Source organism: Danio aesculapii, chromosome 16, assembly GCF_903798145.1.
Source record: "Danio aesculapii chromosome 16, fDanAes4.1, whole genome shotgun sequence".
Classification (NCBI taxonomy): Eukaryota; Metazoa; Chordata; class Actinopteri; order Cypriniformes; family Danionidae; genus Danio; species Danio aesculapii.
In genome coordinates this window covers 3,372,978-3,397,977 of record NC_079450.1, presented here as the reverse complement: position 1 = coordinate 3,397,977, position 25,000 = coordinate 3,372,978, and the positions used below count along the sequence as shown (strand labels likewise).

Genomic DNA, 25,000 nt, shown 5'->3' with positions numbered 1-25,000 from the left:
TCGCAAATGGAAATAAAACAAACACACACAAGAAATGCACGGACGCCAGACATGAAGTTGGCGCAGATCAACGCACATTCTCATGTTAATTTCATCGTTAGTAAATCCAAACGTTAGCATGAAATCTGGCGTACGCAAAGTTTTTGTGCGTATGCAGCATTGATACATGAGGCCCATGTTGACTTACTGGTCAAAAATGACCTGAGCACCATTTTAACAGAGGGAATTTTGCTTTTTCTTCATCTTAAAGTTTGGTGACTTCTTCTAAAATGACTTCAATGTTAGAAAAAATTAATAATTTTCTATTTTCATGAAGGCTGAACACATTTAGGGTACAGCGCTTGACCTATAAAATAAAATTATAATCAATAAAATTTTGATCCGCCAGCTATAAATAATTTTTACATCCCAAGCACACACACATACAATAAGAATCTGCTGCTTTATCTTTTATGAATACTGTCTTGCTAAACACTGTTATCATTATAAAATTCCCCCTTTACTGTAGTGAGAAAGGAGTGTTGTCCACTGAGTAAACACTGATGTAATACTGCACATTTAAAGAGTGTTTGTGGGACTTCCGGTATGGCGTTGGAACGAGTGGCAGCGTAGATTGAGAGCTCCCAGACAGACATATTATACTCCCCGAATTTAACCAGATATACTTGTTGAAATTAACGAACAAACATGGAGGGGGATAAGCAACGAAAGGCTAAAAGTAAATTACCTCAAAAACCCGAGAAACAAGGGAAACAAACGACGGAAAACGAAAGCACCGCTGGTGAACACGAGGCCGAAGATTCCTCTCAAGCGTGTATCGGTGCTATATACGCTGAAATTAAAGCTATCCGATCGGATGTGAAGACGGAGTTAAACAACTTTCACGAGACGCTTCTTACAGAAATGAAAACTGACTTGACAAACTTCAGAGCGGATATCAACCTTAAACTGGATGAAATCGCCACAGATCTGAAGGACGCGATGGGTAGATTGGAGGAGGCCGAACAGAGAGTGGCGGATTTAGAGGACTGGAGCACCGGAGCTAAAGAAGTGCTATGTCAAAGAGTGTTTGTGATTAAGATGAGGTTGATTCTTCATACAAAATAGGTTTGAGGAATTTAGTGAAGGCGGCTTATTTATGACCTAAAGGACTAAATGAGGATTTACTATAAGGATTACTATAACATCATCTTCATTTCTTACAGTTGAATTTCATGGCGTTTGGGAAAGCTTGATTTATGAAGAAGGCATCAAAACACAAGTAAGACATATTCACAGCCATTTTAAAGCTAATTTTACATCCACTGCAAAAATACTGCTTTTCTTACTTGGATATTTTGTCTAGTTTCTAGTCCAAATATCTAACAGTTCTTAAATCAAGACAAATTTTCTAGACAAGCAAAAAGATATTGTCTTTTTGTCAGTAATAATGAGTCAAAATGAAGTGAGCTTTCCCCAAAAACAAGCAAAATAATCTTATTTCAAAGCAAAAACAAGCTTATTTTGCTTATTGGCAGATTATTTTGCTTGTTTTAAGGCAAAACTCACTTCATTTTGACGTATTATTTACTTCTATGTTTGGACTTGAAACAAGACAAAAACTCTAAGTAAGAAAATATTTTTTTTTTTTGCAGTTTATGGGTCAAATACAAGATGTCAAAATGCATAAAATCTACCCAAGTGATTTTATAAACATACAAAGCATGTTAAACTCAAATGAGGTGTCTTTACTGTTTTACATAACATTTATTAAGATAAAAGGTTGAAATATGGCTGACTGTTCAGTCTTCATTAAGCATAACAAATATACATAACATGCAAAATAATTATACTTATTCTTCTGACCTGTATTGTGTACTGTAATTCTTTACTCATTAAAATGTATAAAATATCATATTAAATTAGATTTGTTTTTCTAGTTGGAATGCTAAAAACTCTTTGCTCCTGAAACTGAGGCTGCATTTACACTGCAGATCTTGATGATCAATTCCGATTTTGTGACTGTGTCTGATTTTTTTGATGACCTGCTTACATCATCTTTTAAAAGTGACTCCGATCGTCTGCACAGCACATGGCAAAGGCGCAATGACCAGTAGTGATGGGAAGTTCGGACCATTTTACTGACTCGATTCGTTGAGTCACGTTCATCAAGATGAACGAATCTTTTTTTTGAGTCATTTTGTTCATTTGGTTCAATTTGCCAAAATATTATTAAAATGTTACGAATTGCTTCCAAACACATCTACAACGAGCCCAAAAGGTTGATCACACGACAAATAAGTCATAAATAGTTTACTACAAGAAGGAGAAAATAATCATTCAGTGTTTACCTGCTCTTTTGTCAATGAAGGTATTTTTGTCTCTTTGCTCAGCTCACCTCTTCATGTCTTCAAATGTCAGTGGTTCGTTCACGTTACACTGACAGTCACATATAATCTTAACCAATGTACACAGTCTGAGCCGATAGGAGCCATGATGATTCGAGTCTTCTGGTTCTTGAGTCGTTCGTTCATCACGTGATAGAATGACTCAAACCTGAGGACTCGAAAGGTGAACGGATCAAATCTCTTTCCGGCTCTAAATGCATACGATTGGCTTCTGTCTTTCACATGATGGACGAATTAAGCTGCGGTCACACTGGGCTTTTCCTCCCATAGACTTCCATTCATACGCATGCAAATGCGTCAGACCGGAAACGCAAGGTCATGCGTCAAGTTTCGCAGGTCGCTGCGGTGTAAAGTTCAAGCTTGGTAAACTCTGACCTGCGAAATCGCATCACTTGACTGCGTGAGACCAATCGAGGATTAAAACATGACCTCTCTGGACAGAAATTAAAACATGGACCAATCGCTCGCTTTTTTAAATGTCTAATCATCTTGTTTAATCCCGCCCCTTTTCACATCGCCGTATGACAGAATTTCGCACACACAAAGCCCAGGGTGACGACAGCTTTAAGCAGCAGTCACACTGGGCTTTTCCTCCCATAGACTTTCGTTCATACGCTTAGAGTTTGTGTGTGTGAAAAGGGGCGGGATTAAACAAGATAATTAGACATTTAAAAAAGCCAGCGATTGCTCCCTATTTTAATTTCTGTCCAGAGAGGTCAGGTTTTAATCCTCGATTGGTCTCACGCAGTCAAGCGATGGGATTTCGCAGGTCAGAGTTCATCAAGCTTGAACTTTGCACCGCAGCAACCTGCGAAACTTGACGCATGACCCTGCATTTCCGGTCTGACACATTCGCGTGCGTATGAATCGTATGAATGGAAGTTTATGGGGAGAAAAGCCCAGTGTGACCGCAACTTCAGACCGAGGACTCGAGAGGTGAACGGATCAAATCTCTTTCCAGCTCTAAATGCATATGATTGGCCCGTGATGAACTAATGACTCAAACCTGATAGAGGACTTGAGAGGTGAACGGATCAATTCTCTTTCCGGCTCTAAACGCAAATGATTGACTTCTGCCTTTCCGCGATGAACGACTCAAAAGACTTGAAATCAACAATACCACCTGCACAAATGTGTGCAGTCTGCGCATGCTCGGATGAACGAATCACTCCCTGAGAGGACTCGTAGTTCCCGAGTCAAAATGAAGGAATCGTTCAAGAATGACCCATTACTAATGACCAGGGAAAAAAAGAGCGGGCGCTGACTAACAGCTGATAATTAAAGAGCGCTCTTCTCTATTCCTGTATGTAATCTGTTTGCAGCTTTTAACTTGCTGTTTTACTATAGTTTATGACAGAAAGGTTCTCATTTGTCCATCTTCTTTTGATTATATAGACCTTTTTTTAAACCCTTAGGCATCTTAATGTAATGTCCATGGCGTGATGTATGCACTAGTTTTTTATTAGCTAATTTATATTGGTTACGTGGCGGACATTGGGCTCTCTCGCTCTCATTTACATGCTTGAATACCTGTGCTATATGACAATATAAAAGCTGTTTAAGTCCTCGTGTATGAGATTTAAGGTTTGGGATTCTGCTGAATTCTGTTCTGAAATGAAAGTATCAGACTTGACGTCATTCGATATGGTTTTTAATGACGCGCGACTCGCATTGACAGGTGAAAATCCGATCTACCTGCTTACACTGCAGACACGAGGGCACAGATCCGATTCATATCGGATAAATTTCCACACATGAACAAGACCTGAATCTGATTTGAGTAAATCGGACTCCATGTGATTTGTTCCTGCTTACAGGTACATGGGCCATATCTGATCTGTGCCACATGGGAGAAACAAATCGGAATTGATTCACTTGAACAGTGCAGTGTAAATGCGACCTAAGTGGTGTGATGCATAATGACAAGGAATAATTATTTCAGATGAGAGTTAATTAATATTCTGGATCCATTCAATATGTCATCAAATGATTCAGTCAAGTGTACTTCTAGGTTTACCCATTTGTTTCAACATATAAAACATAATAAAACCTGTTATGACCACTTGTTTATTATGTTTTTATAACTACGCGTGAAAATATTGTTTAAAATGGTGCCGGGCAAAGCTTAAATCTTCACAATTAAAGCTTGTTTTGACAGTTTAAGTGTGTATGTACTGTGTATATTTATTATGTCTATATAAATACACACAGCCATGCATATGTAATCCCACCAGTCCTACACCACCCAACCTGCTCCGAGCTGGGATTGAACCGGCAACCTTCCGCATGGGAGTCGGTTGCTCTAATAAGGAGGTTAAAGACCATGGCCTCTAGAGTCTGTTGCTAGAGCAGCTTTTAGAGGTCAGAGGAAAGGTTTACCTGCACAGCACTTACTAGCTGGCCTCCGTTACATATGTATATGATACAACTTGTATATAAATAATTAAATATCTATGTTACAAAATTGTTTTGTATAGTTTTGATTCTATGTATGTGTCTGTATCACGTATACAGTACATAATAAATATAACACACACACACACACGCATAATGTCAAAACAAACTTTTATTTTGGATGTGATTAATCTTTGCCCAGCACTAGCCTAAATTGTACTTGAATATTAATTCAATTTGATGTTGTTGAACAAAATGTGATGATGTCTCATATTTGACCCAGATACAGTATTTATTTGTGCGCCTTTCATTTCTACCATTGCGTTATTACCACTCATCTTTGTGTGTTGGCATCCCATCACGTGACCTTATTGTCTTCAGCTCTTGGATTACGTTTCCACAACAATTTTCTTCTCTGACAAAAATGTGGACAGCAATTTGATCGCCTGGAATCGTGTCGTGTTGCTTCACGGTAAGACAATAAGAGCTTGTTTGCAAGTTCAGCAATCTCTCTTCATTGAACCCATGCCATGTTTATACAGTTGCTGTGTGTGTGTGTGTGTGTGTGTGTGTGTGTGTGTGTGTGTGTGTGTGTGTGTCATAAACCCTCAGGGCCACCTGGCACAGGGAAGACGTCTCTCTGTAAAGGACTTGCCCAGAAACTCTCCATCAGACTGTCTGACAGGTGTGGCATCTTTCATCAAATTAAAAAAAATAAACAAAAAATAAACAGCTGCTGATCATCCTGTGTCTGTTTACAGCGTTCCCACGAGTCCTTGAAATCATTAAAGGTTTGTCAATTGAAAAAAATTAATTTAAAGGTGGAGTAGGTGATCTGCCGGAATGCTAGCGTTAGCATATTAGCTTAGAAATTTTACATCCCTCTCCTGCCGTCCAAAGCTACACCTCCTTAAGTCATGAACGCACACCGAATAGATGACGATAGACAACCTTATATAACACTACATCATGTCATTCACCAGTTAGAAAACTCCATGGAGGCACGCACTTTGTTTTTTTTTTTTTTTATTTATTTATTCTCTGCTGAAAAATCCAGCTTAAACCAGCCTAGGCAATATCATATATACAATATAATATACAATATCAAGACAACGAGTGACTTTTCATTTTCAATTGTGCTCGCTGATCCTCATGCATTCTAAACGAATGCTTAGGCCTATTTATCATGCTGTAAAAGATACCCCATGAACTTAAAAATAGTTCATCTTTCGCCGGATGTTTTCAGTGGCTAAAAAACACCTCATTCATTCATAAACATGAACACAATCTACACAAGCTTTGCGTGATTAAAATAGTTTTAAAACACACCTGTCTAAACGTAATACTTCAGCCATGGTGTCATACTTCAGATAGTGGTTTTGAACTGCATAACTTCACTTCCCTCCAGTGTACAAAAGTAACTCTGATATTGATTCAGGATTTAGAAAAGTTTTGATTCGGCATTTTTGGCAGAAGCCCTTTCCAAAACGATCACATCTCCAAACACATGTGGTATAGGTGAATTGATTATGCTAAATTGGCCATGTATGTTTGTGAATGCCGGAGTGTATGGGTGTTTCCCGATGTTGGGTTGCGGCTAGAAGCGCACCCGCTGCGTAAAACATATGCTGGATAAGTTAGCGGTTCATTCTGCTGTGGCGACCCCGGATTAATAAAGGGACTAAGCTGAAAAGAAAATGAATGAATAATAAGATAAATGATATTATTAAAAAACTAGCACATGTTGGGGTGTACAGCATCACAGGAAAGTATATAAATACAAATATGCAAGGTACAGCAGTAAAAATACATTTATTAATGAGGAAAAAACAAGTATAAACATGCATATTTTCTCTGTGCTCTCCATTTATAATTAAGCATATCATTTTAAAAGTAATTGAATGCCCGATTACATATATTATTCATAATTTTATACAAAACATAAAATACTATATACAGGGCTGGCGCATCCATAGAGAGGGCAGCGTCCGCGACACCTCCCTCGCCACCCGCGTCCTCAGCAGTTATATCCATGCCTAGGGCGGCAGAATAGAGAGTGGACGTCCTCGACACCCCGCCCCCCCAACGGTCCACACTTTGCTAATGGGTCACTTTTGGGTTGAGGGCGGCGTGATCATCCTTACGAGCACCCTAGAGCGGTAGTTCAGCTTGCTCCAGGTCTGACTATATATAACCACAATATTTATATCACTATAAAGAGTCATGTAAACACTATTTCAAGAGATCACACTTAGCTGATGATTGATTATAAAGCTTGTTTGGCATGTTGTCCCGTGAGAGCGCCCTGTGCACATATGATCCTTGAGCCTATGGCTCCCTCCCGTTTGCAAGGCGAGAGGGGAGTTTGAGCTCAGGTAGATCTCGAGAACTCCTCTACTGTAGTAGCTAATGAACAGATTGTGATTGCTCTTAAGAGATAACTACTTGCTAGGAGCATGTCTAGCTTCCTGATTTGGATTAGTCAATTAACTTAAGTTGAATGTTTTTTTGGACGGTGGGAGGAAACCGGAGAACCTGGGGGAAAACCCACGTGAGCACTGGGAGAACATGTAAACTCCGCACAGAAATGTTGGCTGGCTTGGTAAGGACTAAAACCAGTGACGTTCTTGCTGTGAGGCAACAGTGCTAACCACTGGGCCACCATGCCACCCATCTAGGATAGGAGCAGGAGTATGGGTGGAAGGGGGGATTCTTCAAAACGAAGATGGCTGTCATATGGAACTGAGGGTATTTATAGTGGCTTAGGAATCGTCTGATTGGTGAATCATAAATTGAATAATATGGGGCCGTCTGCAAGCTATCATAAGCACGTGATCCTCTCGAAATTAGTTTATAAATAAACTTCACAAATGTGTATGCAGTCTATAATATTTTTATAATTTTAAGCAGTCAAAAATCCACCTACAGCCACTTAATGAATCACATCAATGTGTTATGTTAAATAGGATAGTTTGTATTGTAAAAAAAGTAGCTACTGACATCCATAGTAGGAATATAAAATCCTATAAAAGTCGATGGCTTTTTTTTTTTACAGCATTATTCAGTATATCTTCTTTCTTTTGTTCGACAGAAGAAAGAAAATCTCAAGCAGGTTTGAAACAACTAGAGAGTTTGTTTTTGCGTTTCCCTGTTTTCTATAAAACCAAACTGGAAATTGAGGAAGATCTTAGATTCTGAGGGTCTACTTCCTTAAATTGAAGTAAACCAAGGCATAACCTGTATTAACCCCTTTATTTAGCACTGTTCACTGTTTGTTTTAGGTATGCGCACAGCCAGTTTGTGGAGATCAACAGCCACAGTCTCTTCTCCAAATGGTTCTCGGAGGTAAAGCTGCATGCATTGCACCTTCTACAGATCAGTATCTGAGAGGTCATGAACATGTGTGATTGTTTTACAGAGTGGAAAACTGGTGACAAAGATGTTCCAGAAGATTCAGGAGCTCATTGATGATAAAGACGCCCTGGTGTTCGTCCTAATAGACGAGGTTCTCTTATTTGACATCTTCCATGTTTCTTTGAAAGTGGTTTATCGTTTGTCTTGTTGCACTGGCTCACTTTTGCTCAGCAAACCACTTAAAGCAGTTAAAGGTTGTTTGTTTCCTGACAAGCTGCTGAGTCTTGCCTAATTTGATGGTTGCATATAGATGGTTTTGTGCACTTAACAGTTGGTCTCCTAAAACTCCATAAATAATCCTGGTAAAACAACTGAATCAAATACTCTTATGAATGGTAATTTGATCGTAATTTAATCCGAATAATAATCAGTCTTGGACAACGTGGTGGCGCAGTGGTCAGCACTGGCCTCACAGCAAGAAGATCACTGGTTTGAGCCTCGGCTGGGTCAGTTGGCATTTCAGTGTTAAGTTTGCATGTTCTCCCCGTGTTGGTGTGGGTTTCCTCCAGGTGCTCCAGTTTCCCCCACAGTCCAAACACATGTGCTATATGGGAATTGAATAAACTAAATTGGCCGTAGTGTATGATTGATGTGGGAATGTGAGCGTGTATGGGTGTTTCCCAGTACTGTGTTGCAGCTGGAAGGGCATCTGCTGTGTAAAACATATACTGGATAAATTGGTGGTTCATTCAGCTGTGGCGACCTCTGATGAGTAAAGGGACTAAACTGAAGGAAAATGAATGTATGAATGAATAATCAGTCTTACTGACATACAGTTGATTTAAATAATTCCAGTGCAATATTTACAGTGAAACTGATATCCTTTAATATTATTAATAACTTTTATATTCCTATTTTTTCTTTCACTTTCATTTTTTATATATATATATATATATATATATATATAATATAATTATATTATATTATATTATAAAATATAATATATATATATATATATATATATATATATATATATATATATATATATATATATATATATATATATATATATATATATATATATAGACATATAACTTAACTCTAAGGCAAAATTTGCATCCGAATATAAATAAAAGTAAACAAATTCCTGAAAAAAGAAAATTCCCAAAATATACAAGTTTACTATAGAAAACAAGAGATTATCTCATAAAACAAAAATGTACACCAGCGTCTCTAGAATATAAATATGATTTTGCTGACTGAGTTTATGTAGAGAGGTTTTTGAATTTCTCTCTTTTTTTATCATTTTGATGTTTTACCATGTTGTAACTATTTATTGTACATGTCAAATAAGAAACAGGTATTACATTTCACTTTTCAACTATTCAAATAAATAATTAAATTATTCATTAGCTATCCATTATATTGCATGTTTTAAACACAATACAGTAATTGTAATATTACTCAATTACAAAAAACTAAACATTTTTTGGAATAATTCTTTATACAATTTAATGAATTGTGTGAGAACCATACCTGCCAACACTCCTGTTTTTCCCGGGAGTCTCCCGTATTTCAGACCCATATCCCGTTTTGTTCTATCTTCCGGAAACTCCCGGAATTTAACCCCCAGCTACTCAGCTTTATGGTACAGTATATAAAACCCAACATTGGTGTAATGTCCGATCGCAGGCTGCCTAAAACCTGGTGCATAACCATCCAAACTCCACCCCCCACCCCCCACACACACACTTTCAAAGTCAAATGTTGGCAGATATGGTGAGAACATTAAATGTTTGCTTTGTTGCGCTAAATTTCAGTTTCTGACTTTGTTTTTACACATTTAGTGATAATTAGACTGTAAAATAATGTCTGTATTTTGTGATTCATGTTTTTATATGTTATTTTCCCCTTTATTTATTCTTTTAAATTGCGTTATGGGATCTTGATCTTCTTTCAGACAACTTTTTTTAACCTTGAAAAGTAAAAAAAAGTGACTTTTATGAACAATTGTCATAGTGTGCAGTGCTATATTGTCTGAGTTGGTGTTGTGTATTACACTACAAACACCTTGTAATAAACTGCAGCCCCTTTTCTGTTTTTTTACAGACTTATTTCGCTATATATCATTTCTTATATTATTTTAAACTACTAAAATGTCAATTAAAGTCACTTTGTTAAACTGTGGAGTTGAATTTTCAACATCAAAAGTGGACAGAGCAGAGATCAACATCCCATAATGCAATTCACAACCGTAAATAAACAGAAAGCACCTGTGAAGCACAAAATACGTAAGCTGTGTGGTTTGTTTAATTATTTTACTGTGTGTTTGTCAGGTGGAGAGTCTCACAGCGGCCCGAAGTGCTGCTCAGGCAGGAACGGAGCCGTCTGACGCTATTAGGGTGGTCAATTCTGTCCTGACCCAACTCGACCAGATCAAACGGTCAGTTTCTCTTGATCTGTGCCTCACCTCTCACTTTCATCTACAAAGGTCTGCATGAAATCAGAATCACTGTTTACTAAATGCATGTTCCTGCTTTTAAATATGCAGTATGCAAGAGTGGAAAAAACTCGTTTGACAATTGCAGCCAATCAGCAGTAAGGGGCGTGTCTAGAAATGATAGCTGAGATATCAAAAAAGGTGCAGAGTCCTATTGGGTTATGGATTTGGGTTATGGTGTTTGTTTTGGTCCTTTCAAATATTAACATAATTTGGTAAAAATTGCTTAGTGCTTCTTTAATGTGATTAAGTGTTTTTTTTTTAAATATTTCATTAAAATTAGTGCTGTCAAACAATTACTTGCAGTTAATCAAATCCAAAATAAAAGTTTGCATTCACATAATAAATATTTGTGTGTTGTGTATATTTATTACACCCATATAAATACAAACATGCATAAAAGTAAAAATAAAAGTTTGTGTAAAAATGTATATGTATTAGGGATTTACATGTTTAATTTGTGTGCGTGTGTGTGTGTGTATATATATATATATATATATATATATATATATATATATATATATATATATATATATATATATATATATATATATGTATATGTATAAGGGATATGCCCACCGCAATAAACCCCCCCCCCCCCCCCCTTACTAAATATGGATTACTAAATATGTTCATTTGGAGCTGTTTCATTGTAAATAAACAGTTTAATGGTCAGTAATATGTTTTATTATTATTATTAAAATTAAATGGTATACATTATCAGCAAATACATTAGCAAACAGTTCAAATTAATGGCTATTATAATGAAATAGAATCAAGCTATCAAATCTCATTAATCTTCACTGTATAACTTACACATTTTGATTAAAGAGCAACGAATGAAGCTCTTATTTATTTAGATTTTTTTCTTTTGATTACATTAAATAACAGGTGTCACTTTAAAATGCACAGATCTAACATTATAATGAAAGCACTCGATTGCTTTCCTCTCTTATGCTCATTTAGGACGAAATTAGTTGTGTTTGGAAAAAAAACCCCACCAAGATCAACATGTTTAGATATTATTATGATTAATGTGTATATGTCTGTTTAAACACACACCAAAACCCAGACTTTCACTCCGCTTCAAATCACGTGTACAGAATCCGTTTGGGAAACAGCATCTATTTATCCCTATGGAGCGCTTCAGCTGACCGCTACATGACTGATTTGATGATTGCATATGAAGGGGAGACGGCACCTGTAATGAAAAGGAAAGGGAATCCTGTTGTTTTTATATTTATTTCACAGTGTTTTCATGCCTAAACAAAGCGAAAGCACAGAACAGACTCGCATTTAGGAGCAAGGGGCGGCCCCTGGTGGTTTGGCGGTATGGGTTGCGCATAGGGAGGCTCGGAGAAAGACTGAAAATACGGGAGAAATACAGGAATTTTTTTTTTTTTCTTCACTTTTGCCATTTAGTGAAGTTTTTTTCCCTCTCCGCTGTTGCCACTAGCTTGCATGGTTCGGGATCTATAAAGCTGCGCATCGTTGGATTTGCTCTTCAGTGTTTGGACTCTCAGTAGTGATTATTAATCCACACTGAACTGAACTGAAACACTGAAAACTGAACTACACTGTTCCTATTTACTATGACCTTTTATGTGAAGCTGCTTTGACACAATCTACATTGTATAAGCGCTATACAAATAATGGTGAATTGAATTGAATTGAATTGAATTGAAAATACTTTTACGGGATGATATCGGGATAGAACTGTAATAAACAGGAGAATCCCGGGAAAAACGGGAGGGTTGATTTAAAGTGGACTAAAACCTTTCATCAAATTTGTCGTGAAACTATTGAACAACACTTATTCTTGTTTTCGGACAAATTTGGAAAAACTTTTTGATTCACTTCAAATGTTGATTCACTTCAAATGTTGATTCACTTCATATGTTGATTCACTTCAAATGTTGACCACTGTATATGCACTATATAGATTGTATATACAGTATATATACACAAAAAATAATATGTAAGCTTTTACTTTGAATGACATTAATTGCGATTAATTATTTCACCGCTCTTATTCAAACACAATAAACTTTCAACATTTTTGGACAAATTTCATCTTTAAATCCTTCCCTCTAATATAACAGGCCGGTTGAATTGTCATCTTATGTTAGTTAAAATGATGCCGGTTTAATGTTCTGCTGTTTTCCTGATTCAGCCACCCAAATGTGGTCATCCTCACGACATCCAACGTCACAGAAAAGATTGATCTGGCGTTTGTGGACAGAGCTGACATAAAGCAGTACATCGGCCCACCGAGCGCCAAAGCCATATTCAACATCTATCTGTCCAGTCTGGAGGAGCTCATGAAGGTGAGTGTGTGTGTGTGTTTGTGTCCATTAACTGTTAAACACCTTCATTTTTATGGCACCACCAGTGTTGGAGTAATGAATTACAAGTAGCATGAGATTTGTAATCATTCATTCATTTTCTTTTCGGCTTAGTCCCTTTATTTATAAGGGGATACCACAGCGGAATGAACCGCCAACTTATCCAGCATATGTTTTACACAGCGGATACCCTTCCAGCTGCAACCCATCACTGGGAAACACCCATACGCTCTCATTTATACACATACACTGCGGACAATTTAGCTTACCCAATTCCCCTATAGCAGTGTTTCCCAACCCTGTTCCTGAAGGCACACCAACAGTACACATTTTCAACCTCTCCCTAATCAAACACACCTGAATCACCTTATCATAACATCAGAAGAGACTCCAACACCTGAAGGGTCAGTAAAGGGAGACATCCAAAATATGTACTGTTGGTGTGCCTCCAGGAACAGGGTTGGGAAACACTGCCCTATAGCACATGTGTTTGCGTTGAAACCGGAGCACCCGGAGGAAACCCACGCCAACAAGGGGAGAACATGCAAACTCCACACAGAAATGCCAACTGACCCAGCCGAGGCTTGAACCAGCGACCTTCTTGCTGTTAGGCGACAGCGCTACCCACTGCGCCACGGCACCGCCCCGAGTTTTGTAATCAGATTACTTTTTCAAGTAGCTTGTTAAGTAAAGCCTCGTGAACACCATGACTCTGGTACTTATCTCCAGGATTTTTTTGAGTAATCTTTGGGCATTCACGGCCGAGTGATTTTTCATTGGTGAATGTGTAAAATTCACTTTGTGACATGGTGAACTACTAGGTGGTGCTGCGCATCTTTATGCTCCTGACACTCATAGTAGTAGTCACCCTCACACAAACACCTGCTCAAAAGTTTACGGTAAAAAGTTAAAAGATGAATAATGAATTAAGATGAAATGATAGAAAATGAAGTGAAATTAAAGGGGTGGTCCACTACCATATCATATTTGAAACTTTAGTTGATGTGTATAGTACGGTGGCCGGGAAGGGCAAAACAACATTACAAAGCCAGAATCAGAATCAGAAAGAGCTTTATTGCCAGATATGTTCACACGTACGAGGAATTTGTTTTGGTGGCAGAGCTTCTACAGTGCAACAGGATAACAGAGACAGGACAAAAAACAGATAATAAATATATTTAAAAAAATAATAGAAGTAAGTAGTGAGTGCAAATATACAGATTGACAAGTGTATGTACATGTTTTTTACTATATACAACATTATATGTGCAGCTGTTATGTGCAAATTGGTATGTAAAGTGTGTTGTTAAATAAGTGTATATGTGTATAAAAGTGTATAGCAAGTAGTGATGTTGGTTCCACAATTATTATCATCAAGTGTTCATGAGATGGATTGCCTGAGGGAAGAAACTGTTTCTGTGTCGGGCTGTTCTGGTGCGCAGTGCTCTGTAGCGTCGACCAGAAGGTAACAATTCAAAGAGGCAGTGTGCTGGGTGTGAGGGGTCCAGAGTGATTTTGGCAGCCCTTCTGCTCGCTCTGGATAAGTACAGTTCTTGGGGAGTAGGAAGGGTTGTACCAGTGATTCGCTCAGCAGTCCGAACTATTCGACGTAGTCTTTGGAGGTCGTATTTAGTAGCTGAAGTGTGAAACACTTTTACAAAGCTTGAGACAAATTTACATTTTTACCTATCATAAAACACAATTACAGAGGAAAAACTATTTTACCAAGGACGAAACAAATGTACATCTTAGAAAAAACATTAACAAGACGCAAAACAGTCCCGAAACAAATTTACAATGACAGATTCTTTACGGAAAGGGAATGTACCACACACCTGTACAGCACGCCTCCTTTTAAAAATCGAAAGTTGCACGAATTAGCTGGTAATTCCTGTGTGCTTGGCAGGACAGTGCTTGAATGCCATGAAGTGGTGTTTTAATGTAACTTCAGCAGCTCAAAGCATGTGAACAAAGTACCGGTCTCATTGGTTGACAGGTTTTTAAAGGGATAGTTAACCCAAAAATGTATCTTAATCCGTTCCAAACCTTTATGCGTTTTTTTACTTCTGTTGAACATTAAAGGTGCTGTATGTAAGTTTTTGACTCTTCTAAAGCATAAAAACACCATAATATGTTTGCAGATATGTCAGAAACATGCTCAGTGAACATTCTGAAGTCAGATATTCTGCTTTGAAAATCTGTTTTTCATGCCGGAACGGCTGTCTTTGTTTTGGTTTTTATAACCCGCCCAATGCCAATATATTTCAGCACCCCGGGTTGCCTTGGTGGAAAAACTCATTCATTCAGAAAGGCTCTCAAAGCATGCCTCCATGACCAAAATGCGACCTCGGGTGGACAGTAGCAGACTCTGAAATGAGATGCAGATTCAGATTCACATGAGGTTATTAATAAGCAAATGATATAAATATTACAGGGGTGTAAACATTAGGTGAGCAGGTTACATTGTAACCCCGTGTCCTAACAACACGCTTCATGATGAGATACGCAGTGATGAGCAATTTGGCTGTTTGCACCAGACGAAACACGACAGAAATGTAAATACAGCCATTCAGAAGCTCAGAATATGCACTCACTCACGAATTTGTAAGATTTATAATCTACTGAATAGCTATTAAACCTCTTTAACATTATTAAATGTAGATGCTGAATTACTGATATGTGTTGGTTTGCACTGTCACAACTCTAAAGCTAAATTTTTAATGGTTTATTTTATTTTCCAGATCTGAGGTGAACTATCTGCTGCTGCTTTCAGTATATGGCAATAAATGTGATGTAAAATGGCTTCAAACTCACATTATTAGCATTTAACACTGAATAAAGCACATGAGGTTTACCTGAGGTGATCATTGTCAGTTTTCTGTTGTTAGAAATAGAACCCATTTCTAATATATCAATTCGAGGTGTTGGTTAGGACAAAAACTCTCTTTAATATGGAGAATATTCCTTCTATCGGGTGCCGTTGCTTTTAGTTAAAAAACTATTTAAATCAGCCTTGTTGGTCCTCAATCTGGCAACCTGCGCTTGAGTGTGTTTTGATCCAGGAGTGCAATACCTAGTTCAACCACTGGGTGTCAAACCTACATACTGCACCTTTAAAGAAGAAAAAAAAAATTTATAAATATTAAAAAATACCATTTAGACCTTGACATTTCAACACATACATTCTAATGGAAGTGAAAAATATAATAAAGCTAGTCGTTACAAACACAGTGCACATTAACACAGTCACATTGTTTGGGATTACTAATGGTCAGTCCACCTTCATTTAAAAAATGAAGGAACAAGTCCCAAATCTTGTAGAATATGTGCAATTTTTGTTTGATTGAGTAAGTCAACCTTTCCATTGCTATACACGAAGACATTTCCTTTATCCAGAGTGACAAAGATGGACCATGAATACTTTTCCAGTGAATGGCAATCAGGCGCTTTGCATGCAGTAGGCACAGATTTATAAACTTCTGTTCATATGGTTTCAGTGATAAGGCACGTGGGAAAAGACCAAGAATACAGATTTTAGGGCAAACAGGGATTTCTTTACCAATAGTTTTAGAGATTTCTCCAATTATTCCTTTCCAAAAGAATTGCAAGTGCTCACATTGCCAAACACAATGGAACAGTGTGCCCTTGTAAGTCAAACATTTTCCACAAATTACATTTTCCAATGGTTACATTTTCCTGTAACCATTGACTTAGTAGGAAAAGCATTCTATGGAAGTCAGTGGTTACAGGTTTCCATTTTTCGGCAAATTAGCCTCTTTGGTGTTCAAGAAAAACAAAGTCAAAGAAGTTTGGAGCAAGTGAAGGTTTTTGGGTTAATGATGACTTTAACGTGGCACATCAAAACAAAAACAAAAATTAGCCTGAGGTGTGACTTTACATTTCTTTCAGTTCCGCCGTTTTAATATTTAAAGATATTTTTGTGCTGCTGCACATCCCTGTATGTGTAATGAGCATACTAATGTGTATGCACATTTTGGACCCAAATTTAGATCAGCTTTTAATTGGTCAGCTATAGACTAATGTCAATTTCAATTGGCAAAAAATACAGTCCATCCTGGATTTAATGAATTTTGTGGCCTAAAATGTCTGATTTTGCTGTCTTTTCTTAAAATTTGCGGCCTTAGTTTGTTAATTTGCTGTAAAAAAATGATACCAGAGACAAAAGTATTTTTCACAGTATTTGCTATAATATGTTTTCTTCTGGAGAAATTTAACTTAAACTTATTTGTTTTATTTCGGCTAGAATAAAAGCAGTTTTTAATTGTTTTAAAGACATTTTAAGGTCAATATTATTCGCCCCCCAAAGCAATATTAGTTTTGGATTGTCTCCAGAACAAACCACTGTTATACAATGACTTACCTAATTACCCTAACTTTACCCTAATTAACCTAGTTAAGCCTTTAAATGTCACTTTAAGCTGAATGCTAGTGTCTTGAAGAATATCTAGTCAAATACTATGTACTGTAATCATGGCAAAGATAAAAGAAATCAGTTATTAAAACTATTATGATTATAAATGTGCTGAAAAAAAATCTGCTTTCCATAACACAGAAATGTGGGGGGGTTGGGGTTGGGGGGCTTATAATTTTGACTTCAGCTTCAGAAGGATCTGTAAAACACAGGGTGTCCACGGGGTCTTAAAAAGCAATAAAAGTTGATTATCAATTATGAGCAAATGAAGGCCCTTAAAAGGTATTAAAAAGTCTTAATCCTGTTTTTCACGAGGTCTTGAATTTCGTTTAAGCGTTGTCCAAAGTGTTTAACTCCAAAAAAAGCATAAATATGTTTATTTTCCTCCTAATATTAACAACGGTGTGCTCGATCCACACGATTGGTTCAGGTCGGAGCGTGTACGGCCAAGCTCCTCCATCCAGGTGATGTCACTTAATTTGCGATAAACGCGGGAAGGTGGTGTGATGCTCTCATGTAGCGACACAGATGGCAAATGGTAAAATGTAAGTTTGCGTACTCCTGCTTGGAGAAAGACAAGTTTAAACAGTGGCTGAAGCCTGTAGCTGAAAACAACCACGTAATTTATTCTTTCAAGGTTTGTTTCCTCCGAGCTTATCCGAGTTCTGTCGCACGGTTGAGCGCAATTGATTTATTTAACTACAACTGTTTATTAACAACTAGGGGTGTCAAAATGATTTGTTTCTTCTGTGCTCCGCCATGCAGACGCGGACAATTCGGTATCGGTTCAGTAATAGATCGTAACCGGTTATTACGTACTGACGTCATTTATCTCATATGCGCTATATTGCGGTAACGTTAGCTTACTATGGCGAGGGAAGCGAGCGCGAGTAATTAAAACGCTCCAACTACTTAACACAGAAACTCTGCACAGTTTACTGCATGTGTGTTTGCTGGACAGTCTTTCACTGACACTGAAGGTACAGCAAAGCCCCCTAAAATAAAGTAAACTCTTGATCTACTGCCGTGAGGTAGCTTTTCCTCTCCTCTCGGCTGTTAAAGCGATACTTCTAGATCCAGACACAAGGGCGTGTCTGCAGATCGAGTTTTCTCCTCCGCGTCTTTAGCTGGATTTATACTTTCGCCTGGCGCCACATCGCGCACCTTCGCTGATGGGTGTGCACCTGGTGAAACGGACGAGGCTTTTATACTCGCCGCATTCACCGTTGTGATATTCTTTAAAACGACAGGGGGCGCTCAAAAGAAACTGACCGTAAAATCAGACAGATAAACGGAGAAGTAGGAAGTTTCCGGAACTACGTCCTATCATAATATCACTCAATATTTTTAAACTAATTATTTTTATTATTTTTTATTAATTATTTTAATGATTATAAGGATTTTTAGAACCGTTCAAGATTTTTTTTATCAAACTTTGATACATCACTTACTTTTGTTCATATCTCGGACAGCTTTACCTTTTAAAGTTTATTAAAATATTAATGACAACAGAAGATGAGTTGCTCAACAAATAAATTTTTATTAGGGCAAGAATAAAACAAACAATGGGGTGCAATGGGTGCAAATGCAGTTGCTATTTAAACGTGACGCGTGGCGTGGCGCTGAATGTGAAATGGAGACCTAAAAAAGCTTGCATCACATTGTGTCGAGTGTATGATAGGGTGCATTTAGTTAACTCAAAATTGTTATATATTACTTTTAAAAGGAACTGTTAAATATTCCTCGACCTTTAGCTCAATAAAACAGTGCTGCCTGTTTCCCTGCAGCGTCAAATCATCTACCCCAGACAGCAGCTGGTGAGCCTGGAGGAACTGGAAACCATGAACTTCATGGAGAGTGACGTGACCCGCCTGAGCTTATGCCTGATGAACATCTCTCAGTGAGTGTTTGATGGAGACACAAACCATAATGAACATCTCTGAGAACGGATGTCTTCACACGTTTCTCTTTCTGGACAGGAGGAGTGTAGGACTCAGTGGAAGAGCCTTGAGGAAAATCCCATTTCTGGCTCATGCGCTCTATGGAAAGGTATTTGGTCTTTCATTGCTCAATGTCATGTGATTATACCATGAATTAAAGTGATGCTGACATAACACTGTGTCCAAACCACACGCGATGCGTCTTCTTCTCCTTATTATTATTTTTCTTTGTTTATTTTTCTTCTCTTCCTTTTTCTTCTTTTTTTTCTTCTTTCTTCTTTCATTTTCTCATTTTCTTTTCTTTTTCCTTTATGTTCTTTCTTTTAATTTCTTCTTCTCCTGATTTTTCTTTTTCTTCTTTTCTTTTCCTTTTTCTTTTCTTTTCTTTTTTTTCTTTTTTCTTTTTGTTCTTTCTTTACATTTTTTTCTTCTCCTTTTTCTTCTTTTCCTTTCCTTTTTCTACTTTTCTTTTTCTTCCTTTTCTTCTTTTTTCTTCTTTTTCTTTTTTCTTTTCTTTTTCTTCTTTTCCTTTTTCTTTTTCTTTTCTTTTCTTTTTCTTTTTCTTCTTTTTTTCTTTTTCTTTTCATTTTCTCTTTTCTTTTTCTTCTTTTCCTTTTTCTTTTTCTTCTTTTTTTCTTTTTCTTTTCATTTTCTCTTTTCTTTTTCTTCTTTTTCTTTTTCTTCTTTTTTTCTTTTTCTTTTCATTTTCTCTTTTCTTTTTCTTCTTTTTCTTTTTCTTCTTTTTTTCTTTTTCTTTTCATTTTCTCTTTTCTTTTTCTTCTTTTCCTTTTTCTTTTTCTTCTTTTTTTCTTTTTCTTTTCATTTTCTCTTTTCTTTTTCTTCTTTTTTTCTTTTTCTTTTCATTTTCTCTTTTCTTTTTCTTCTTTTTCTTTTTCTTCTTTTTTTCTTTTTCTTTTCATTTTCTCTTTTCTTTTTCTTCTTTTTCTTTTTCTTCTTTTCCTTTTCCTTTTAATTTTTCTTTTTCTTCTTTTTCTTCTTTTTCTTTTCCCTTTCCTTTTTCTTTTCTTTTCATTTTTTTCTTTCTTCTTTTTTCATTTTCTTTTCTTTTTCTTCTCCTCTTCTTTTCCTTTTGCTTTTTTTCTTTTTCTTTTTCTTTTCATTTTTTCTTTTTCCTTTTTCTTTTCTTTTCTTTTTTTTCTTTTTTCTTTTTCTTTTCATTTTTTCTTTACTTCTTTCTTTTCGTTTGCTTCTTTTTTTCTTTCCTTTTTCTTCTTTTTCTTCTTTATTTAATTTTTTCTTTTTCTTTTCTTCTTTCTTCTTTTTTTTTCTTTGTCTTTTTTTCTTTTCTTTTTCTTACTTTTCTTTTTCTTTTCTTTTTCTTTCTTTTCTTTTTCTTCTTTCTTTTTCTTTTTTCTTTCTTTCTTTTTCTTTTTTCTTTTTCTTTTTTCTTTCTTTCTTTTAATTTTTTCTTCTTTTTTCATTTTCTTTTCTTTTTCTTCTCCTCGTCTTTTCCTGTTTCTTCTTTTCTTTTTCTTCTTTTCCTTTTTCATCTTTTTCTTCTACTTATTATTTTTCTTCTTTTCATTTTTTCTTTTTCTTTTCTTTTTCATTTCTTTTTTTTCTTTTTCTTCTCCTTTTCCTTCTTTTTCTTCTTATTATTTTTCTTCTTTTCTTTTTCTTCTGTTTCTTCTTTCTTTTCATTTTTTCTTTCTCTGTCCTTTTCTTTTTCTTCTCCTTTTTTCTTATTTTTCGTCTTTTTCATTTTTCTTCTCCTCTCCCTCCTCCTCCTCCTCCAGACCTCTACAATGACGCTGAAGGGTTTTCTGACAGCGATGGAGCGCGCTGTGGACAAACAGAGGCAGGAACAGGCGAGTTTGATCAACTGTGTCTGAGCTAAATCACACTGATGTTCTGCTGTTGCATCCGAACTGTTTCTTGTTCAGTTTTTTCCTCAGTATTTCTGGTCCGTTCACCACCGTTCACCTGTTTCTGCTATACTAACAAACCAGTGCTGTTTTATTTCACATCAAAACAGCACTTATCCACATCACACTGTTGTTTTCTAGGAGACTTTTGTCAGTTCACTATTCATGAGCTGCAGTTTCAGTGTCTGACTTTGGCAAATGCACTGCTGTTTGCATATCAAGCAATGTTCTTTTTATGTTTAGGGTTTTATATGTGTGTATATATTTAAATAACCTGATTAAAATCAAGGGAAAACACTTTCTTTTCTTCAGTGGCTCTTTTTGGATTATTTTCATAGTCAGACTTACAATGTTTTACTTTGATCTAATTCAGACATTGCTACCAGTAGGTGGCCTAATGGTGCTACTGTAAGATACATCATAATATGTAATTAATATAATTAAATGCCCAGTGCACAATTTCCACGACTATTATAGCAGTGAAACATTATAGCAGTTTTCACATCAAGAAGGTCGCTGGTTCGAGTTTCGGCTGGGTCAGTTGGCATTTCTGTGTGGAGTTTGCATGTTCTCCCCATGTTGGTGTGGGTTTCCTCCGGGTGCTCCGGTTTCCCCCACAGTCCAAACACATGCTCTATAGGGGAATTGATGAAGTAAAATGGCCGTAGTGTATGAGTGTGTGTGTGTGAATGAATGTGTATGGGTGTTTCCCAGTACTGGGTTGCGGCTGGAAGGGCATAAAAACATATGAGGAAAACATATGCTGGAATAGTTGGCGGTTCATTCAGCTGTGGCGACCCCTGATAAACAAAGGGATTAAACCGACGGAAAATGAATGAATTATGAAATATTATACCATATATGTAATATACAAGATGTAAAAATCTAATTACATTGCTTTCTTTTTTATCATTGTGATGTTATATGTTTTAATTAATATTTGATGTTTTAATTTTTATATTTTCTATTTAATTTAAATTTGTGTGAAAATGTAGTCATTTAGTGTTTTTTTTTATTGATTTGTTTTTTAAATTGTTTATGTGCACATTATTATTAAATATTGAGTTTAATTGAATGTTTTAACATCAAGGCAACATCCTGAAATAAAAACATTGAATTCAGCTTAATTTAGTTTTTAAATAATAATTTTACTTTTAATTTTAGTATATAATAACCCTGCTGTAAGACACAGCAAATCTAGATTTGTTAATATAGGTTGTTAAGTCTAATTTACAGAGATAACGGATTGAATATTATAGTTTTAGTTAGTTTTTATATTATAAATCTTCTGTTTTGCTTTTAATTTTGGTTAAAACTGCATCAGTTTTGTGTATTTTGTATATATAAATGAAGAGTTGATTTTCAAAAATAGAAAACCACCATTTTTTTACTCCATTTTTTTCAGAAACTGAGTTTTGCATCTGTACTCTTGTAATAGTGTAATGTTGTATTTTTCAATGCGCATCATGGTATCTGAAAAATACCAAAAAATAGAGTAAACATTTAAAGAGTTTATTTGCTCAAACAGAAATTTCCTTAGCAGGATAACGCTCCTTCTCATACTTCAGCCTCCACATCAAAGTTTCTAAAAGCAAAGAAGGTCAAGGTGCTCCAGGATTGGCCAACCCAGTCACCAGACATGAACATTATTGAGCATGTCTAAGGTAAGATGGAGGAGGCGTTGAAGATGAATCCAAAGACTCTTGATGAACTCTGGGAGTCCTGCAAGAAGGCTTTCTTTGTCATTCCAGATGACTTTATTAATCAGTGATTTGAGTCATTGCAGAGATGTATGGATGCAGTCCTCCAAGCTCATGATGGAGTCAGACACAATATTCATTCTGTTTCCACTGCAGCATGACCACATATTCTATACTGGACATTACTGAAGGTTCAGTGACAAGACTTCTGTCTAAGCAAAGTCAGACCTTACTGTCCTAATCAAATCATTATAAATCAAGACATGATCATATTTTATTGTGCTCAAATAAACATAATCTAGAGGCCTTTGCCTTTAAGCCACTTCTGATACCAAATGATCAACGAGAAGTCCAGTTATTATTTGCTGCCCCTAAAACTTAGATAGGTCACAAGTCTTTTGTCAGGTGTGTATATACAGTGTATTTAATTTTTTTCATTTATTTTATTTATAGGTAACATTTTCCTTTTTCTTTTCATTCTTTCTTTTCTTTTTTCTTCTTTTCTTAATTTTTTCTTCTTTTCTTAATTTTTTCTTTTTTCTTTTTCTTCTTTTCCTTTTTCTTTTCTTTCTTTTTTCTTCTTTTTCTTTTCTTATTTCTCTTTTTCTTTTTTCTTTTCTTTTTCTTCTTTTTGCTTTTCTTTTCTTTTTCCATTTTCTTCTTTAATTTTTACTTTCTTTTTCTTTTATTCTTTTTCTTGTCATTTTTTGTTTTCTTTTTTCTTCTTTTTCTTTTCTTTTTTCTCTTTTTCTTTTTGCTTTTCTTTTTCCATTTTCTTCTTATTTTTTTACTTTCTTTTTTTTAAATTCTTTTTCTTTTTTTCTTTTCTTTTTTTCTTCTTTTTTCTTATTCTTTTCTTTTTCTTTTCATTTTTCTTTTCTTTTTTCTTTTTCTTTTTTCTCTTTATTTTGTTTTCTTTTTTTCTTTTCCTTTTTCTTTTCTTGTTTCCTTTCATTTTTTTCTTTTCTTTTATTTAAAAAATTAAATCATTATAAATCAAGGCATGATCATATTTAATTTTGATCAAATTAGCGTAATCTAGAGGCCTTTACCTTTTATATAAGCCACTTCTGATACCAAATGATCAACGAGAAGTCCAGTTATTATTTGCTGCTCCTAAAACTTAGATAGGTCACAAGTCTTTTGTCAGGTGTGTATATACAGTGTATTTAATTTTTTTCATTTATTTTATTTACAGGTAACATTTTCCTTTTTCTTTTCTTGATTTTTTTTTTCTTCTTTTTTTCTTTTTCTTCTTTTTTTTCTTTTTCTTTTTTTCTTTTTTTTCTTTTTTTCTTCTTTCTTTTTTACTTTCTTTTTCTTTTTTCTTTTCTTTTTCTTCTTTTTGCTTTTCTTTTCTTTTTCCATTTTCTTCTTTCTTTTTTACTTTTTCTTTTTTCTTTTCATTTTTTTTTTCTTTTTTCTCTTTCTATTTTCTTTTCTTTTTTCTTTTCCTTTTTCTTTTCTTTTAATTTTTTCTTATTCTTTTCTTGTTTCCTTTCACTTTTTTTGTTTTCTTTTTATTTAAAAAATTAAGTAATTAAAAATCAAGACATGATCATATTTTATTTTTGTCAAATTGGCATAATCTAGAGGTTTTGCCTTTCATATAAGACACTTCTGATACCAAATGATCAACTAGAAGTCCAGTTATTATTTGCTGCCCCTACAACTTGGATAGGCGACAAGACTTTTGTCAGGTGTGTATATACAGTGTATTTAATTTGTTCATTTATTTTATTCACAGGTAACATTTATTTCAAAACTGATTTTTACTTCTAATTAGCTGTAATAACTCTGGTAATTAAAAGTATTAAATTCACAAAACACCGTCTATAATACAGGACACCTCCCACGTGTGTTCATTCACACTCGACTTTCTCACAAGATGTTTGACCTTTAGCGTACAGAAACCCGTTTGGCACCATAGTTAAATCAGCCGCCAGCTTTGATGTGCGGTCTGGAGCGATTCGAGAATGAGAATCTGCTTTCTGTGACTCCCAGAGAATCCGTCTGATGCCTATCTGACAGGTAAAAACACCTGCGAGTGTCATTCTGCAGG

At 35.7% G+C, this 25,000-nt stretch overlaps 1 protein-coding gene across 1 annotated transcript in view; it reads left to right on the top strand.

The window, feature by feature from the left end:
* trip13 (thyroid hormone receptor interactor 13) overlaps positions 1 to 21,523 on the top strand; it is a 29,267-nt gene extending 7,744 nt beyond the window's left edge. The window contains exons 5-14 of the mRNA XM_056475408.1: positions 1,206 to 1,261; positions 5,163 to 5,253; positions 5,394 to 5,466; positions 8,063 to 8,126; positions 8,200 to 8,286; positions 10,472 to 10,578; positions 12,809 to 12,962; positions 19,200 to 19,312; positions 19,392 to 19,461; positions 21,110 to 21,523. Coding sequence (XP_056331383.1) covers positions 1,206 to 1,261; positions 5,163 to 5,253; positions 5,394 to 5,466; positions 8,063 to 8,126; positions 8,200 to 8,286; positions 10,472 to 10,578; positions 12,809 to 12,962; positions 19,200 to 19,312; positions 19,392 to 19,461; positions 21,110 to 21,205 — 911 coding nt within the window. The 3' untranslated portion in view covers positions 21,206 to 21,523. The remainder of the gene's footprint in view (positions 1 to 1,205; positions 1,262 to 5,162; positions 5,254 to 5,393; positions 5,467 to 8,062; positions 8,127 to 8,199; positions 8,287 to 10,471; positions 10,579 to 12,808; positions 12,963 to 19,199; positions 19,313 to 19,391; positions 19,462 to 21,109) is intronic.
* The last annotated feature ends 3,477 nt before the right edge of the window (positions 21,524 to 25,000 follow it).